Source organism: Anolis sagrei, chromosome 4, assembly GCF_037176765.1.
Source record: "Anolis sagrei isolate rAnoSag1 chromosome 4, rAnoSag1.mat, whole genome shotgun sequence".
Taxonomy (NCBI): Eukaryota; Metazoa; Chordata; class Lepidosauria; order Squamata; family Dactyloidae; genus Anolis; species Anolis sagrei.
In genome coordinates, this window is record NC_090024.1 from 64696287 (window position 1) to 64715950 (window position 19664).

Genomic DNA, 19664 nt, shown 5'->3' on the forward strand with positions numbered 1-19664 from the left:
AAGCTTAGCCTATCAGGTTATTCTTTTTCTTTAAAACATATGTCAAAAGAATGCTCAACTGTAAGACTAATCCATAGGAAAGCCAGAGCCTCTTTCTTTCACAGTGGGAACATTTTAGTTATTGGGAGCTGAACTCTGGATGAAACTCATCTCAGATTCTAGGCTTGTGTATAATCTATATTATGTGTGAATTATCTAGGACTGGCTTGCACCAGGCATGGGCAAACTTGGGCCCTCCAGGTGTTTTGGATTTCAACTCCCACAATTCCTAACAGCCTCAGGCTCCTTCCTTTCCCCCCAAAGCCGCTTAAGCAGCTTTGGGGGAAATGGAAAGGGACCTCAGGCTGTTAGGAATTGTGGGAGTTGAAGTCCAAAACACCTGGAGGGCCCAAGTTTGCCCATGCCTGCTTTACACTGGAAAACTGATGCAGTTTGACAGCACTTGAACTGAATGCTATGGAATCCTGAGAGCTGTGGTTTGATGGGGCACCAGCACTCTTTGGCAGAGAAGGCTAAAGACTTTGTAAAATTACACTTCCCGGGATCTCACAACTCTTTAGGCGTGGCAGTTAAAAGTGGTATCAATCTGCATTAATTTTACAGCATGCATGCATCCCTTCACTAGATTGTAGGGAATCCAACAAGCATTTTTCCATTGTGTGTATATATCTTACATTCAGGCATTTCTATGTTTTTGCTTCTAGGTTACTAATAAGGTGTCCTCTATGATGGAACCCTTTCCCACTGTCCAGGCATGTATGCCAATAACACAATGCTGTATGACAATTTTATTTATTTATTTATTTATTTATTTACGCCATTTATATCCCGCCCTTCTCACCCTGAAGCTGACTCAGAGCGGCTTACAAGTTATATGTAGATACAATATATTATATTATTAACATAGCACAATATTAGTATTCTATATTACTATATTGTACTATACCACTATACTGCAATATTATATTACATATAATATAAAATATATAGTTATATTATTATATTGTATTATTAGTTTTATATTGTATTACAATATTGTCATCAATATTATATGTACATACAATATATTATAATTATTAGCATAGCACAATATTGGGTTGTTGTAGGTTTTTTCAGGCTGTATGGCCATGTTCTAGAAACATTCTCTCCTAGAGCCCCCAGTGGTGCAGTGGGTTAAACCACGAAAGGTCACAGGTTCAAATTTGAGGAGCAGCGTGAACTTCTGCTGTCAGCCCCAGCTTCTGCCAACCTAGCAGTTCGAAAACATGCAAGTGTGAGTAGATCAATAGGTACGGTGCTACATGCAGTCATACTGGCCACATGACATTGGAGGAGTCTATGGACAATGCCGGCTTTTCGGCTTAGAAATGGAGATGAGCACCAACCCCCAGAGTCGGACACAACTGGACTTAATGTCAGGGGATAACTTTTTCCTTTACCTTATAAAATATAGCACAGTATTAGTATTATATATTACTATACTGTACTATACCACTATACAGCAATATTATTAGTAATTACTAATATTACATGTAATATAAAACATAATTATCGTATTATTATATTGTATTACAATATTGTCATCAGTATTATATGTACATACAATATAATTATTAGCATAGCACAATATTAGTATTATATATTACTGTAGTGCACTATGCCTTTGTATAAATGCCTTTGTGGGTGCTGCTGTAATGTAAAATAGCCCACAAAAAGATACATGCATGAAAAACACGCCTTTCCCATGAGGATAGCATGCTAACGACGAAAAGACAAGTCCATATCCTAATTTATGGCCTATTTTTCTTTCCGTAGAGCGGAAAAACAGGCTCCAGCCGCGATGAGACGTCACTTCCGCTTTTCAGGGGCGCGCGGCGGTCATTTCGTTCGGCCCCAGCGCGCGTGCGCGTCCTCCCTCCGAGTCCTCCCGACTGCGGCTGCGCGCTGGCTCGGCCGCTCTGTCTCGGAGGGAAAGGCTTCTGTTGCGGGGAGGCTGCTGACCGCGGCAAGCGCCGCCATGCTACTCTCCGCTCCATTTCGGGTCGCCATTGCACGCACGGTAAGAGGGGGAAAGGGGTCTGGCCGCTGCCCAGTGACCCGCGCCTCCCGGGCACCGTCGGTGGAGGGCGGTAGAGGCCAAGGGCACGGCGGCCTTTCCTTCCTCGCTTAAAGGGGAAGAGGAGGAGCTTGGAAACTGTCCCCGACGCGCCTCCCAGCGCGCCCCCTGCTGGTCTGCGGAGGAAAAGGAAGCGTCCGCGAGAGGGGATGCCAGGGCAATGACTTCCCCACCAAACTTTGGAAGGCCTTTTGGGCTTAAGGCGTTGGGGAGCCAGGGCTTTCTGTACAATTAATGCAGTCTGCAACCACTTTATCAGACATGGCACAGTGCTATGGAATAATGTCAGCTATGCTGACTGCATTAATTGTACAGAAAGCCCTGGCTCCCAAACGTGCCAAGCCTTAAGCCCAAAAGGCCATCCAAAGTTTGGAAGGGAAGCTTGCTACAGCTAACATTCCATAGCACTGAGCCATGGCTGATAAAGTGGTTGCAGACTGCATTAAACCATGACAGGCAAAATTGTATTTAATTACAGTGTACATTAGCCGTCCCCTGCCACGCGTTGCTGTGCTCCAGTCTGTGTATGAGTTTTGTGTGTGTATGTATGTATGTTGCTTAGCACATGCGTTATAATGTAGCGGGGTTTTTGGCTCTTTAAGTTTCTTCCACTGTGTTTTTCTGTGTTTTCATGAGTGATGGTCACTTGTTGGCCTCATAGATGTATTGTATCCAAATTTGGTGTCCATTCCCCCAGTGGTTTTTGAGTTCTGTTAATCCCACAAATGAACATTACATTTTTATTTATATAGATTGCAGATTCACCCGAAGGCTCCCTCTGCTTTTTCACCTTTGGCCCGCAAATCAATCAACAGAAGAGGAGAGAAGGAAAACGGGACCTTAATATATTGTTGAAGGCTTTCATGGCTGGAATCACTAGTTTGCTGTGAGTTTTCCGCGCTGTATGGACATGTTCCAGGAGCATTCTCTTTCCCTACGTTTCACCTACATCTATGGAAGGCATCCTCCGAGGTTGTGAGGTTTCATAATCTGTGGACGCCTTCCATAGATGCAGGCAAAACATCAGGAGAGAATGCTTCTGGAACAGCTCAGAAAACTCACAGCAACCCAGGGCCTTAATAGTTCCACTCTCATTCTCCTAGGTCCCTTCCACACAGCTGAATAAAATCCCACATTATCTGCTTTGAACTGGAATATATGACAGTGTGGACTCAGAGCCCTTCCAGACAGGCACAATATCTCAAGATCTGATTCCAGGTTTTCTGCTTTATACTGGATTATATGATTCCCCACTGCCAGATAATCTGGGATAAACAGAAAACCAGGGATCAGATCCTTGGATATAGGGTCTGTCTGGAAGGGCCCTCAGATAACCCAGTTCAAAGCAGATATTGTGGGATTTTCAGCCTTGATATTCTGAGTTATATGGCTGTGTGGAAAGGAGGGCCCCTAGACTTACAGACTGAGAAAGCTAACCTCCCGAGTGGCAGTTATCTGAAAATAAGGTGACAGCTGAGGAGGCAAAACCCAACTTCAGCCATCTGCACTATCCATCAGCTTTTTGTGGATATTGATGCTGCTCAAGCCAGTACAGCAAGTGTTCGGTTTCATACTTTCATCCCCATCTCTTGCTATCCTTAAAACTTCATTTTCATAAGAAAAGTTTTTATGTAGATACCTTTAACCTAGTGTTCTAATTTCTGCTGGCCCCTTCTATAAAAGCCCACATTATCTGCTTTGAAATGGGTTATATGTCAGTGTGGACTCAGATAACCCAATGGATTATCTGCCTTGATATTCTGGGTTATAGGACTGTGTGAAAGGGCCCTAAAACAGCCATTGTATATATGTCAAAGTTGAGGTTCTGTTGCATTATCTGGGCGCAGGCCAAAAGGAGAGCTAGACAGAGAAGGATAGCCCATTTGGGGGAGGGGGTTTGAAAGAGGAAAACCATTTCATCTTTTTTCGTTGGTTATTCCCCTCGCCTTTCCCATTTCATAAACAAGGGTTGTTTCCACGACTATTATTTATTTTATTTTATTTACTTTATTTACTTTATATTACTATGACATGGGTGGGGAGAATAACAGGAAAACATGGGTTCAACCCCCCCTCCCCTCCCATAAAATGGACTATCCTTCTCTATCTAACACCCCCTTTTGGCCTCCGCCCAAAAAATGAAACAGTACCAAAGTTAAGTTTTAAAATCAGCTCACTAGGACCGATTTCTTAATTAAATATATTTGACATGTATCACTTTATACAGAAATACATAAATATTTTAATTCTGCATTGTCCTTTGTTGCCTTGCAGCAACGTGCTAGTTATTAATAATACTTCTACTACTATACAGATAAGCAAACAAGGCCTAGGATAATTATTTCTTCAGTATTGTTTTCCAACGCCCACACACAGGAATGCATATATGGGACCACCCAAGTTAGCTGCACTTGGCAATCATGCCACCCACAAATCTGGCAGACATGGGAAGGGACTCTTAAATATACATCATTGTGCACACAGTAAAGTGTTTCCAAATAAAGAAGGTATGGATTTGTAAGAGCTTTAACCTCCTGTCATGATTTTCAAAAGTGTGTGTAGGACAGCTGAACCTCTTGACAGTTTTAAGTGTAAATTATCTTTGTTCTGGAAAGAAGAAGAAAGTATTCACTCTTTTCCTCTGGTTGTGGTATGAAATATCAATCTCCTCTTCTTTTTAGATTTGGTACCTTATTCTTAAACGAATTCTGCTGATTCATAAAATGAGTACAAATGTCATTTTAGCACATTTAGGACATTAAATGTCATATCAAATGTTAGACAGGACATAAACAGCTTGAGCAATTTTGTATTCAAAAAAATAAAAACTGACTAAATATGTTTTGGAAATCTATACTGTAACAAATGGTTTCAGATTGTATTACAGACGGAGTATCCCTTATGAGGAAATCCAAAAGGCTCCACAATCCAAATTTGTCCAGATGAATGGTTGACACAGAGACATTTTTACCGTCTGATGGTTCAGTGTACACAAACTTTGTTTCCTGCACAAAATTATGAAAAATATTTTTAAACATTACTTTAATACAGTGTGTATGAGCATATACAAAACATACCCTATATACTCATGTATAAGTCTAGAAATTTTAGTCAGAAAACCAACCTCCAAAACTTAGCCTGACTTATCCACAGGTCAGTGTGAGTACTGTACCCTTACTCTTTATTTTTAAATGGAACCACCCCTTTCTCTGATTAGAGTGGCAACATACAAGAGCTGAGTCCACCCCATGAGAACCTAAAAGAAAGCACCAATTCCCTCTACTCTCTCCAACATGACATCATTTCTGGTCTCTTTGAATAGGGAAGTTGTAGCTTTGCAAATTTCTGTGATGAAAGTTTTCTTGTTGTGTGCCTTCAAGTTCTTATTTATTTATTTACTTTATTTGTATACCGCACTCTCTCAGCCTGTAGGCGACTCAGTGCGGTTTACAGCCAGGTCAATATACAAAGTGCACAACATTAGCATTTAAAACAGTAACTAAAGGCAACTACATCAATATACAATACATCAATATGACATCAATACATCCATATAACTAATCCATCACGTCTCATCAGTAAAGTCATAATCCGAATTTCCTCGTCTATTATTCCAAGTTCCAAGATCAATCAATTGGTTGCACTGCTTAATTAAACGCCTGTTCAAAGAGCCAGGTCTTTACTCTTCTCCTGAACGCCAGCAGGGAGGGGGCCGATCTAATGTCTGCGGGAAGGGCGTTCCACAGCCGAGGGGCCACCACTGAGAAGGCTCTGTCTCTCGTCCCCACCAGCCGTGCTTGTGAGGCTGGCGGGATCGAGAGCAGGGCCTCCTCGGACTATCTTAATGTCCTAACTGGTTCATAGGGGGTGATGCGTTCGGACAGATAGGTCGGGCCAGAACCGTTTAGGGCTTTAAAGGCTAAAGCCAGCACTTTGAATTGTGCCCGGTAGCAAATTGGCAGCCAGTGGAGCTGGCGCAACAGAGGAGTGGTATGCTCCCTGAGTACCGCTCCTGTTAACAACCTGGCTGCCGATCGTTGGACCATTTGTAGCTTCCGAGCAGTCTTCATAGGCAACCCCACGTAGAGAGCGTTGCAGAAGTCTATACGGGATGTAACCAGCGCGTGGACTACCATGGCCAAGTCAGACTTCCCAAGTTACAGGCGCAGCTGGTGCACAAGTTTTAATTGTGTGAATGCTCCCCTGGTCACCGCCGAAACCTGGGGTTCCAGGCTCAGCGATGAATCCAGGATCACACCCAAGCTGCGAACCTGCGTCGTCAGGGGGAGTGTAACCCTGTCCAACACAGGCTGTAACCCTATATCCTGTTCGGCCTTACGGCTGACCAGGAGTACCTCTGTCTTGCCTGGATTCAGTTTCAATTTGTTCGCCCTCATCCAGACCGTTACAGCGGCCAAGCACCGGTTCAGGACCTCGACAGCCTCCTTAGTAGCAGGTGGGAAGGAGTGACAGAGTTGGACATCATCTGCGTACAGATGACACCGTACCCCGAAACTCCGGATGATCTCCCCCAACGGCTTCATGTAGATGTTAAACAACATAGGAGACAAGATTGAACCCTGAGGAACCCCACAAGACAATGGTTGTGAGGTAGAACAGGTGTCTCCCAACAACACCTTCTGAGATCAACCCTCTAGGAAGGACCGGAGCCACTGCAGAACAGTTCCTCCAAGGCCCATTCCCGCAAGGCGTCCCAGAAGGATACCGTGGTTGACGGTATCGAAGGCCGCTGAGAGGTCCAGCAGAACCAACAGGGACACACTCCCCGTCGAGCTCCCGGCGTAGATCATCCACTAAGGCGACCAAGACTGTCTCGATTCCATGTCCCGGTCTAAAGCCAGACTGCGCCGAATCCAGATAATCCGTGTCGTCTAAGAATACCTGGAGTTGTGAAGCCACCACACTTTCCAGACTTTGCCCAAAAAGGGGAGATTGGAAACTGGCCGATAGTTGTTGAATTGAGTGGGGTCCAGTGATGGTTTTTTCAACAGCGGTTTTATTATAGCTTGTTTTAAGCTCGCTGGAATGTTGCCTTCCTGAAGGGAGGCGTTAACCACCACCGTTACCCACTCAGCCAATCCCCCTCTGGCTTGCTTCAAAAGCCAGGATGGACAGGGGTCTAGGATGCATGTGGTAGGCCTCATTCCTCCAAGTATCTTGTCCACATCCTCGGGTTTCACCAATTGAAATAAATCCATCAAAACCAGGCAAGCAGATGCTCCAGCTACATCCTCAGAGACTGCCGTTAATATGGCATCCAGCCCAGAACGAATCAAAGCGACTTTGTCCGCAAAGAACCGAGCAAAAGCTTCACAGCGAGCTACCGAGTTGTCAGGGCTCCCATCCTGAGTGGTGGGGTTTAAAAGGCCTCTGACAACTCGGAACAGCTCCGCCGGACGGTTCTTTGCAGACGCAATAGTGGCCGTGAAGAAAGATTTCTTTGCGGCCTTTATTGCCACGGCATATGCCCTTAAAAAGGACACAAACCGTGTTCGATTTGGCTCGCTCGGATCCGAACGCCACACGCTCTCTAGTTTCCTCTTCCTTCGCTTCATCGCTGCCAACTCCTCGTTGAACCAAGGGGCTGGTTTAGCTCGGCTACTTGAGAGGGGACGTTCTGGAGCAATCGTGTCTATTGCCCTAGTCATCTCCCCATTCCAGAGAGTGACCAGGGCATCAACAGGATCACCAACCGAAGTGGCGGGAAACTCCCCAAGAGCCGTCAGGAATCCATCCGGCTCCATAAGCCTCCTGGGGCGGACCAACTTAATGGGTCCCCCACCCCTGCAGAGGCTAGGGGGTGCAGTGAGCCTAAATCTGACCAGGTGGTGGTCGGTCGATGGCAACGGAGAGATAGACAACTCCTCAATACCGCCACCATGCTTCCATCCCTGGCAGAAAACCAAGTCCAACGTGTGTCCAGCACTGTGAGTGGGGCCAGATACCCATTGGGACAGCCCCATGGTTGCCATGGAAGACATGAAGTCCTGAGCCGCTCCTACTAGGGTAGCCTTGGCGTGAACATTGAAGTCCCCCAGCACAAGGAACCGTTGGGACTCCAACGCCAAGCTCGAGACCACACCCGCTAGCTCAGGTAGGGAGACCGTAGTGCAGCGAGGTGGGCGGTACACTAACAGAATCCCTATTCTGTCCCGGTCACCCCCCTCAGGTGGACACATTCATAATTGGTTGACTGCGGGATGGGGCTCCTGGTCAGAGGGATGGTATTTCTATAGACCACCGCAACCCCGCCTCCCCGCCCTCCGGATCTTGGTTGGTGCTGCACGGAGAACCCTGGTGGACAGAGCTGGGTTAAATTTACACCTCCCGCTTCATCCAACCAGGTCTCCGTGATGCACGCCAGATCAGCCCGCTCATCCAGGATCAGATCCTGGATAAAAGTTGTTTTTCCGTTGACAGATCTGGCGTTCTTTCCAACATATAAGGTTCCTTAATTTCAAGCAAAAATCCGTAATGATAAGCACAATAATATACAAGAGAGGTGCAAGGATTACTGAATGTTCAAGGTATTCAGAATGTATCCTTATTTTATGCCTGCATGAAGTCATCATAAGCTGTCTAGTTACAGTAACCGAAACAAGTATTTTTATTAGTTTTCATGAAGAATGCTCCCTTGATAAAAGTCTGAATTTTATTAGGAACTCACTAATACTTAAAGCCATATTTTGTGTGCTGTTGTTTTTTTCCAGTCTTCTGCAGTAATGTGCTGCAGACTGTCATCATTGTACTGGAACATTAATAATTCCATGTTTTTGCAGACTCACATATGCATGATAATGAGAAGTAGCCTTAATATGTTCTAGTATTAAACCTCCATATAAGTTAAATGATATGAATTAAGTTATATGAATGAAATACAATACAAACTATTGTTCTTTTTAATTGATAATTTTTATTCAGAAAAACTAACACCAAACGAACCATCAGACTGAAGCCTCCCAAAATACATACAAGACAACATATAAAAACTATATGGATATACATTTTCTTAATATATAAAAAACTAGAACCCCCCCCCCCCCATACACACACACTAAACCTTAACTATACACACATCTAAGTACCGAGTGTAAGGGCTTTACATTCTCTAACTGGTGGTGGTATTTTCTCAATTTTCCACACCCATTTAAAGAAAACACACAGGTTAATAGTCCTTTCCCTGTAAGATGATACTCTTACAATAAAAAACACCAGTTATGGGGGTTTGCTGAAGCAAAATAATAAGTTGATGTTTTGTTTAAATTAAAATTTAAAAATATAAGAATGATTTTGGATTAGACCAGTTTATTTATGTGGTTGCCAAGCAGTCATCTCTGTGAGGATCCCAAACAGGCTCTCACCCATTGTTATTTAGTAACTGTTACTCAGTGACATACTACCTCTCATTCTGGAAGATAATTTATTCCTCATAACCATAACCACGTCATGCAGTAGTATACTGCATAGTTTAATTAAACAGTATGTAAAAAGTGGGGTGGGGTGGGGCTTGACTTTCTGGATAAATGAAGGCTTGATGCTTCTGAGTTTACAGTAATCAGTGATAACAATCCTGCAGTCTCTGGTCATGCAGTTATATAGTTATGTACAGCAAGCTTTAATGCCCCTGTAGAGATTAATGGATTTGGTTGCCTAAATTGTTTCTAAAGCCAGTAGAGATTACTTCTATAGGTCTTGAGGTATTTTTACCTCCAACATGCCAATTTGAGTTCCATAGTTTTGTGACAGGGGAAGGGATCAGGAGGGATGAAGCTATTCTTAGTTGCACTCTGTCATTTGAGAGTAAGAGACGTTTAGAAGACTGCAGTGAATTAATTCCATAGTGATCCACTGTGCTGTATAGTGTCTGAATCTCTTTGGGATTTCAGTATGGATGGGTAGCTGCTTCTCCTGCATAAAGTGGTAGTTGCTTTATGCAGCAGATTCTGAGTGCCTTGTAAGAGCACGGAATTATTAGTTATTTAAGATATTACTATATTTTTCCTGACATGTAGCAAGGAGGTTTTAGTTATTTTTTTGCCTCAAACATAACGAAAACTGACTATAAATCTTGATTTAGAGTATGTAACTAATGCTACAGTACTATGAAGGGTATCACTTGCTGAGTAGACTCATTGGAATCAATCAAGCTAGTTAGTCATGAACATAAATTCCAGTGGTTTCAATAGATCTCCTCTAAGTATAACTAAGGATTAATTTAACATGTTAGTAGTAAATGAAAGAAGAAATGGTCTTTACTTTGTGCTTTGTAGGCGGCACAGGTTCGCTGTCTTCATACAACAGCTGGATGCAAGAGTGGTGGTGGAGCTTTATTTGTGGTAAGTAATTTATACAAAAACAGATATAACTGAACATTGAGAAATCTGTCTTTTATTCACAAGTCTTTTAGTTGCAAATAACCTGACCAAGATCCTTGTGTTGATGGAAGAAGAGGATCGAGGAAAAATTATTTTTCTCCTCATGCCACATCTGTGAACAAAATTGTGTCCCCACCCTTTCCCCAGCTCTTGTCCTTTACATAGAAATATTTACTTTTTAAAAGCAAAAAATAGGGCTACACTGGATTTTGACCTTGTTTTGGTGTAGTGTATTGATATCTGTGTGAGTGAGTTTCTGTTAGTAAGTTACTGTATTTCATCACGACCTTGTTGCCACTGTGAAAGTCGCACCCCCATTTTTGGGTTGCCAAATTTGTATTTTTGCTTTCCTCGCATATTAGTTGCACCGTTGATTCAGTTACTTGCTTGTGTACATGGGGCTTCACTCACTCCCTTTCAGGCACAGTACTTCATTTAGCCAAATGAAGCCCCATGCCTGAAAGATGAGCAGGCACATGGGTGAATAAAGTAGTGCTTCATTCACTCACTCTCCTACATGCCTGAAAGGAGAGCGGGCACATAGGCCTGTGAATGAATGAAGCATCACTTCAATTAAATGTGCGCCCATTTTTTCCCAACCTTTAATAGTCACACCCCTTTTTGTCAAAAAAGGGCTAACAAGTATGACTATTATGCAATAAAATGCAGTATTTCATTAATTCCAGATGAATCCCAAAGCCCTAATCATTTCTGTGTAGTTGATTGAGAAAAGTTAGAAATATATTAAGATACTAAATAGAAAGTTTTAAACTATAAATATTTGCTTTTTGAATCTGTTCAAGACAGATGCATCTGTTTAGTTTGATTTAAAAGAATTACAATGAATAGCATTTCTACAGCAACTGTTCTAATGTGATTAGAATTGTACTGGGGATTTTAATAGTTGGTGACAAATATAGGCAGTCCTCAAGTTCTGTAGGTTTGTTCTCAAGTTGAATTTGTTTGTATGTTGGAACAAGTACATTTTAAATGTAACTACAGCCATATAGATAGCATAGGGAAGAGTTAACACCCATGTAGTGTTTGTTTTGCTGTCTGCGCCCCTGTTCAGAAGATTTTGCCTCACTTTCTGTCCCTGTGATAATTGAATTTTGAAAAAAAAATGGTTTGTTGAGGAAACAAGGATTGGTGATAAAGCTTCAGTTGAGACCCGTTTTTCCCATGGTAACTCTTTCAGGAGTGAATGTCCCTTCTGAGAAGTAGATTTCTCTCACTTCCTGTTGTCTCGCCCCTGTTCTTAACTATGAGTCATTTGTAAGTTGGATTTTTGTAACTTGGAGACTGCCTGTACACTAGTGATTGTCTTCTGTAATAATCCTTAAATTCCAGCTATATTGAAGCAAAGACAGACAAACCCCCAATGCTTGCTGTCAATTTCCAGCGAATATATTTTCTGCAATAAAATTCTATTTTTAGACTGCTGTGTAAATTCTCAGTACTTAAGTTTACAGCCCAGCATACAACTGCTGCAATGTGCCGATTCACTGGATTTTATCCACATAATAATTATGCAAAACCAAAACTACAGTAGCGTAAACCATTGGCTGTTTCTCCTTTAAATACATGCTGTGTGAATTGAGATGTATGATTGAACTTCAGTCTTTATTATTTCATTTCATCAATCCCATTTTAAATGGATAATCAGATGCGTAGGAGAATGTGCCTTTTCTACCTGTGGTAATTTTTCAAATAGGTATTTTAATGCCTGCATGAGATTTTGCACATGTCCTTTTCTACACGTCTGACCACCTGATATATTTTGCTAGGTGTCATTTACAAATATTTGTTTGTTTGTTTGTACAGCACAGGGACACCCCTGAAAACAATCCAAGCACCCCATTTGACTTTACACCTGAAAACTATAAGGTATGTCATGATGAACAAGAGGATATATTTGTCTAGCAACATAAAGAATTTGGCTGTTGTAATATTTATTTTCTTTAATAGAGGATTGAGGCAATTGTAAACAACTACCCAGAGGGACACAAATCTGCAGCAGTTATTCCTGTCCTGGATCTAGCCCAAAGACAGCATGGATGGCTACCTATATCAGCTATGAATAAGGTACATTATTAGCTTTATTTTTCCTCCTACATTATTTTTTACTGAAACAAAAAACCTCACAATAACCTCTAATAACAATTTATTGGTAGAATTTCCATTTGGCACTACTATTTCTATTATTTTAAACCTCACTAATTTTTAAAAAGAGTTTGTTTTTAAAAGTTTTAATTAAGGTTTGTAATAAGTCTTATAAGCAAACTTCTGATTCTGAAAAAAAATTACTACCTCCTACTGTCACACATGCTTCTCTTTGCTGATACCCTAATACAATATTGGAAATAGTAAACTGATCACAACAACCATCAAAATGTATAAATTTAAATTGCGTATTTGAACTGAGTCACAACATTTCTCAGTGTGTAAACAATTTCAGAAGCTTTTAAACCCAGTACTCACCAAGAATAATTTTTAAAAAGTACTCCTTTTTTTCTAAACATTTTACGTTAATGTAATTAACATAAAACTTGTCATTCAGCAGTTGTTTGCTCGCTGCTGAAGAAGCCCTCCCTGGATCCCCTGGACATTAATAATTACAGACCAGTATCTAACCTTTTTGGACAAGGTGACTGAGAAGGCAGCTGCCCTCCAACTCCAGGCAGTCTTGGATGACACACACTTCCTTGACACATTTAAAATCAGCTTTAGAGCAGGATACGGAATCTGCTATGGTTGCCTTATGGATGGTATCCTTGAAGTGACTGCCTTGACTCTGAAGGAGTTGGGGGAGGTGATGGCCGACAGGGAGCTCTGGTGTGGGATGGTCCATGAGGTCACAAATAGTCGGAAGCGAATGAACAACAACAACATGGTTGCCTTAGTGGATGATCTATCTCAACACCAATGGGTTGTGTGTGTTCCTCTTGATGCTTGTAGACCTCTTGGGGGCTTTTGATACCATTGACCATTGTATTCTTCCGGAAAGCCTGGAGGGGCTGGGAATTGGAGACACTGTGCTGCAGTGATTCTGGTCATACCTCTCAGGCAGGTTCCAGATGGAAATATGTTTTAATATGTGTATTTTACAGAGTGTTTTGAAATGATTATGTGTTTAGCCCGCCTTGAGCTGTGAGGAGAGGCGGGTAAGAAATAGAATTATTATTATTTTAGATGTAACTCTGTTTTTGCTTCACAATCTCTGTTGGTGTTGTTAAATTTTGTTTTCTGTGAAAAATATTGTAGAATAAGACAATTCGGAGTATAGCTGGACATATAAATGATATTTAAAAACCCCTTAGTAACTGTTGGAATTGATTTTTTTTGTACCAAAGGAATTAAGTGGTCTTTCCCCACAATTTTAGGTTGCTGAAATTCTAAAGATGCCTCCCATGAGAGTTTATGAAGTAGCAACCTTTTATACAATGTATAATCGTAAACCTGTTGGAAAACACCATATTCAAATCTGCACTACTACACCTTGCATGCTACGAGACTCAGATAGCATATTGGAAGCCATTCAGCAGAAGCTCGGTATGATGCAAAGCTTATTATCCCTGTACTGTACAGAAATTTTATACTATATTGCATTGTTATAATTAAATCAAATTGCACTCTAAACTAGAATGTGAATCATGAGAGTGGTGAAATCTCTATTAGTCACTGGGAATAATTGCAATACTACATGAAAAAAGACGGGAACAGCACAGAAACCTCATTCAAAGCAATTTAGGTTGTTAAGCAGAAATATGAAAGAAAAACCGTTGTAGATAATGCTCTGGACATTCCAGAGGCAGGTGGATCTGCTGCTGTTCCACACAGAGTAGTTGGAACCAATGTTCTCTACCATGGGGAGTACAATTGCTAAAACTAGTATTGAGTAAAAATGACATTTCTCCTCTTTCTTTTGAGAAATGGAATTGTTCTGAATAGCAGGTTGTACTTTATTTTAAGGTACATACACGTATTAGAAATGTAGAAAAATCCGAAGTAGCTTTATAAATTATTCAGTGTCTACCCTTCTTTATTTTTCAGTTTCCTCTTTCCTGATGAATACCATTTCAATGTTTTTCTTAAAAAATCTAAGTTCATTACTGCTGATTATTACTGCTAAATATATTTATGTTCAGAATACTCTGAATGCACTGTTATTTTAACAGCCCATTAAGCATTTGTCTTTTACTAGGGTTAGAACAGAGCAGCAAAGAAAGGTAGACCCAAGTAGTCATTGTAAGGGAAATTCTGATTCTAACTTACCTCCTCCTTTCCTTTCTCTAGTAAAAATCTTGAGGACTCTGAGCTCAGGGAAGGCTTACTAGGACAGACACCTGTGCCACAAGATAGCAAAGATTTCCAGAACACTTAAACTCTAAGACTCACATGACAGGCACTGAGAAAATAGTCTGACTTAAGCTGGCAGCCTTCCTCTTCATACAACTACTTTGTTGGCATTCCCTTACTGCTGTTACACTAGTGGCTTTTTCCTCTTGCTTCCATGCCAACACAATTGCCTATGCCAGCATATTTAGACGAGTGTATTTATACAACAGGTTTGTGACTTGTGTTGTTTTCAGCCTTTAAGGACACTCAAATCAATATAAAACCTTAATGAGAAATAGAATCATAGCACAATAGAAGTCAAAACAGTACAGTTGAAAATAAATCAGCATATTTACATCAGTGAAAAGTTAGCAGTGAAACTGGTTGACAAGAACTTGGGAAGGATGCAGCCAGTCCAGCTTCTCTTAGGAGAGTTTCACAGTAAGGATAATGCTACAAAACAGGACTGATCACTTGTACCCTCAACCTACCCTCTGTTTGTATTAGGACATTTTAAAAAGAAGAATTACAGGACATAAAATAGATTTCCGATGAAGACTTCAGCTTGCAGGCAGCACATCAGAGGGTGTATGTTGTGTGTGTTTTGAGGTACTCTGGCCACAAGGACTGTATAGGTAAAATTTCCTGAACTACATTGAGAAACAAACAGAAAACACTGTATATGGTCTCTAAAACATATGACTGCTGTATTTTCTGCTAGCTATAGTTTCTAAAGGTTTTTCATACATTTAGAACCTACTGTAACAGTGAGGACTGTTAATTGATAATCCGGCAAACTAGAATATAAATTCCACTTTCTAGCTCAGGCTGCTGTAACATGTGCACATCTCTACATACAACTTCCATCCCAGTTAGGCTAAAACAGACAACTGGCTATCGTGTATATTTTGTCCTTGTCTGAATTGTGGCAAAAGTCTATGGAGAATTATATTGTAGGTTTTGTTTCTACTGAGTTTTTTCTTAATTATAATTTATATGGATCTCTCTTAGGTATAAAAGTTGGAGAAACAACATCTGATCAGCTATTCACTCTAACTGAAGTAGAATGCTTGGGAGCTTGTGTGAATGCACCAATGGTACAAATAAATGATAACTACTATGTAAGTACAAGTTGGCTTGCATAACTCTAATCTGCAGTATATTTCTGCAGCATGAAAGCTGGAAGCTGTAAAGATTTAAAATACAAATGCTAACATAAAAATAGGGATCTCCGCATTAAGTGTCGTTTCTGTTTTAATGGGGTATTATTTTGTGATAATTGTAATGTATTACACTAACTTTACATTGTATTCCTAAGAGTTCAAGTAATAACTGAAAAGTGTTAGATGTGCAGTACACTCTGTGGTCCCTTTCCACACAACTATATAAAATCCAAATTGAACTGGATTACATGGTAGTGTGGACTCGGATTATCCAGTTCAAAGCAGATATTGTGGATTATCTACTTTGATATTCTGGGTTGCATTGCTGTATGGAAGGGCCTTGTATCTATTGTATGAAACCAGTTCATTAGTTGTTCTTAGTTAAGGCCTCTGTGACAGGGACAAAGTGTAACCCCAAAGAAGAAAAATCAAGGCGGTAGTGTTTACTGAATAATTGAAACCTGACATAACTGTCAGGACAGGCTATATTGTCTATTGATGGGCCTAATTGTCTGTTGGATATAGGTAATAACTGATAACTGTTTTTTTCCTTATGACCCCTTTTACACTGCCATATAAAACCCAGATTATTTGATTTGAACTAGATTATATAGCAATGTTATCCAGTTCAAAGCAGACAATGTAGATTTATCTGCTTTGATAATCTGGACTTTATGGCAGTGTAGAAGGGGCCTACATTTGAGATTAAAGGAGAGGTTTCATGCCAAAATATCTCATATATTTTTTTCAACACAAAATAGTTTATGAACCTTAAAATATGAAATACAGGAATAGAGTATGTTGTTGTGTGTCTTCAAGACATTTCAGACTTGGTGACTCTAAAGTGAACCAATGCCACCTAAATATCCCGATCTTGGAAGCTAAGCAAGGCTAGCCTTGTTTAGTCCTTGGATGGGAGACCGCCAATTGATACTAGGTGCTGTAAGCAATTCAGAGGACAGAATTGACAAAACCACCTCTGAGTATTGCTTGTTTAAGAAAACCTTATGAAATTCATGGGGTCACCATAAAGTAACTAGCGACTTGAACACACAGGCATATATCAGGTCAGCCTATGACAAGGGCCCCTTCTACACTGCCGTATATAATCCAGTTCAGAGCAGATAATCTGGATTTTATATGGCAATGTAGAGAGCCATGGTTTTCTTAACAATATTTTTAGAGAGAGTTTGCTTTGCCTTCTTCCAAGATTTTTGACCAAAAACAGGCAATAGCATTGTCTGTAGCCTCCAATTTTCCCAGATACCAATATAATTATAAAGTTTGAATCCAATTCTTAGCTCCAGCTCCAATAGATATATTAAAACAAGTACTGAATGGCAAAAGCAATACTTAAATAAATCCTAATTTAATAGGAAGATTCAAACCTAGATGATCTTCAGATTTCTTATTTGTAGCAAAAATAAAAGGCAATAGACAACTCCTAAAATTGTATTTAATGGTTATAATATAGTCCATTTTAGTAAAAACAAGGATTCTGGTATCACTTTAAAAACTAATGCATTCATTATGATATAATATTTTGTGGATTCTAGTTCTTGAAATGTTGTTTCATACATTTCTGTAAAAGACTACTGTTTTATGTAAAAGGAGGCTACATTTTTTCATTTCATTTTACAGGAAGATTTAACAACAAAAGACATTGAAGACATACTTGATGAATTGAAAGCTGGGAAAGTTCCAAAACCTGGACCCAGGTATTTTATTTTGCAGTACAAAAATAACTACCCTGGGGCCATACAACCAAAACACTATCGCCAAAACAAATGAATATTATTACTGAATATTGTCCCAGCCAGTTTCAGGCACATCTCTCTAAATTATAGGCAATTTGAGATTTTGTCCCCATAATGCTTTAATTCTTTTTTAGTTAAAGATTATCTACAAAAGATTAAAGTCTTGTTTCCTATGTGGCAAGAGACAGAGTGATGTATGTTAATATGTTATTTTGTTCTTTAATCATTCAGTTAATGTGAACAGCATCTTTAAATTGTGCTAAGTGTTAGACAGATACATTTTTCATACATGGAAATGCTTTTAATTTCTCCAAATATAATTTGTGCATATTGATGCCTCTATAAGGCAGGTTTATAATATTCTTGCCTTGTTTAAAAATTATGCACAGCTTGTAAGATCAAGGCAGCTTGGCTGTTATAGGCAGAAAAGATACCCTAAATCTACAGAAATGTCTTGAATTGCTATATTGAATTTTGAATCAGATTAACTTATTGCTAAAGACTTGAGTTTTAAAAAAAACAAGTCAGCACTTAATAAGATGGTATGAGGGTTACTCCAAAGTAATGCACACCATTAAAAATCCAAATTGTATTCTGCATTTTTATACAGTACACTGATACATTTTTAGGAACAAAATGTCACTTTTCCACACAATATCCATCCCTTTCACCAGCCTTACACCACCTTGGAACTAGGGCCTGTATGCCTGTATATTTATGTCCGTATGGAAAGGAATCTTGTAACACTTGAGAAATAAATCAGTAGCATCATTTTTTGTAAACTTAAGTCTGCTTCTTCAGGTACGTGTGAAAGATGCAATAAGATCCCTTTGTGAGTATACATCAGTGAAAAATGGATGTATCGGTACTGTAAGCAGAGTAGAGAAAACCAAGTTTAAATCATCAATCACAATGCTTGCTAGATGATTTGAATATAGTTATTAACTCATTGTAACCTACCTGTGGTTGGGGAAACTGTGTTTTTATGATTTTGGGACTTCAGATTTCATTAGCCTCAGGCATCATAGGCAATGGCCAAGGTGACAGTCTTCAATTCAGTAACACCTTGACATCTGCCGGTTCTACATCTTAAGATTGTTATAAGAATTATGTCAGCAATAGGCAGGATAAATATATAATACTGTAACTACTTTTTGGAATACCTATATTGCCTGAATATAGTGTTATTGATCCAGAGAGTATAATCTGTGATTTCAATGGGAACCTGCCCATAGGATAGCAGTATGCATTCACTTTATAGACTGATGATTTAGACATGAAGTTGTATTCGTATTTTCAAGTTCCTATTCATTACTGACCTAAAAGAGAACTGAATAAAAGCCTAATTCCAAAGATGAGTCGGACTAATCTTTGTAAAAATGAGTGGTGCAGTGAGTAATACTTTAACAATGAATTGCTCAATTCCTTTTCAGGAATGGACGCTTCTCCTGTGAGCCAGTTGGCGGTCTTACTTCTCTGACAGAACCACCTAAGCCACCTGGATTTGGAGTACGGTCAGACCTTTAGAATTGCTTTTCCTTCTGTAAAATATTACTTCAAAATAAAATGTAAAATAAGGATACAAGTGTTTTGTTTCAACAAATCTGGAATGTTTCTTTATAATCATCATTAACAATTCAAATACCAGCCACACAGCACCTGAAATTAAGACCTAAGCTTTATTATAAAGTTTCTATTTTTAACAAATATAAAATATACTGTAATCATAATTTCTAAGTTCCAGTTATTAGTTATATAAACAAATCAAGAAAAAATGGCATGCTGACCAAATAGCTAGATATTTATACACACACACAGAGAGAGAGACATGCCTATGAAAATTATGCATAAAGTCAATGAAGTGGGAAGGAGGGGTCAATGAAGCCCAGATCAT

At 39.9% G+C, this 19664-nt stretch overlaps 1 protein-coding gene and 1 long non-coding RNA gene across 2 annotated transcripts; one reads left to right on the forward strand and one right to left on the reverse strand.

Annotated features, from left to right (window-relative positions):
- The first annotated feature begins 1835 nt into the window (after positions 1 to 1835).
- Positions 1836 to 19355, forward strand: NDUFV2 (NADH:ubiquinone oxidoreductase core subunit V2). Its single transcript, XM_060775047.2, has 8 exons — positions 1836 to 2059; positions 10408 to 10473; positions 12337 to 12399; positions 12481 to 12597; positions 13896 to 14064; positions 15862 to 15971; positions 17655 to 17731; positions 19204 to 19355. The coding sequence occupies exons 1-8, from the start codon at positions 1841 to 1843 to the stop codon at positions 19295 to 19297; spliced, it is 915 nt and encodes a 304-aa protein (XP_060631030.2). The 5' UTR covers positions 1836 to 1840; the 3' UTR covers positions 19298 to 19355.
- Positions 17659 to 19207, reverse strand: LOC132774721 (uncharacterized). Its single transcript, XR_009631429.2, has 2 exons — positions 18731 to 19207; positions 17659 to 18638 (listed from the first exon to the last, which is right to left on the reverse strand). It is a non-coding gene; the product is annotated as an uncharacterized lncRNA (long non-coding RNA).
- Positions 19356 to 19664: the final 309 nt, after the last annotated feature.

Coding starts and splice junctions, on each gene's coding strand:
- NDUFV2 (XM_060775047.2), top strand. CDS start 1,841: ATGAGACGTCACTTCCGCTTTTCAGGGGCGCGCGGCGGTCATTTCGTT. Junction 12,598..13,895: donor CTATATCAGCTATGAATAAG/GTACATTATTAG, acceptor CCACAATTTTAG/GTTGCTGAAATTCTAAAGAT. Junction 14,065..15,861: donor AGCCATTCAGCAGAAGCTCG/GTATGATGCAAA, acceptor GATCTCTCTTAG/GTATAAAAGTTGGAGAAACA.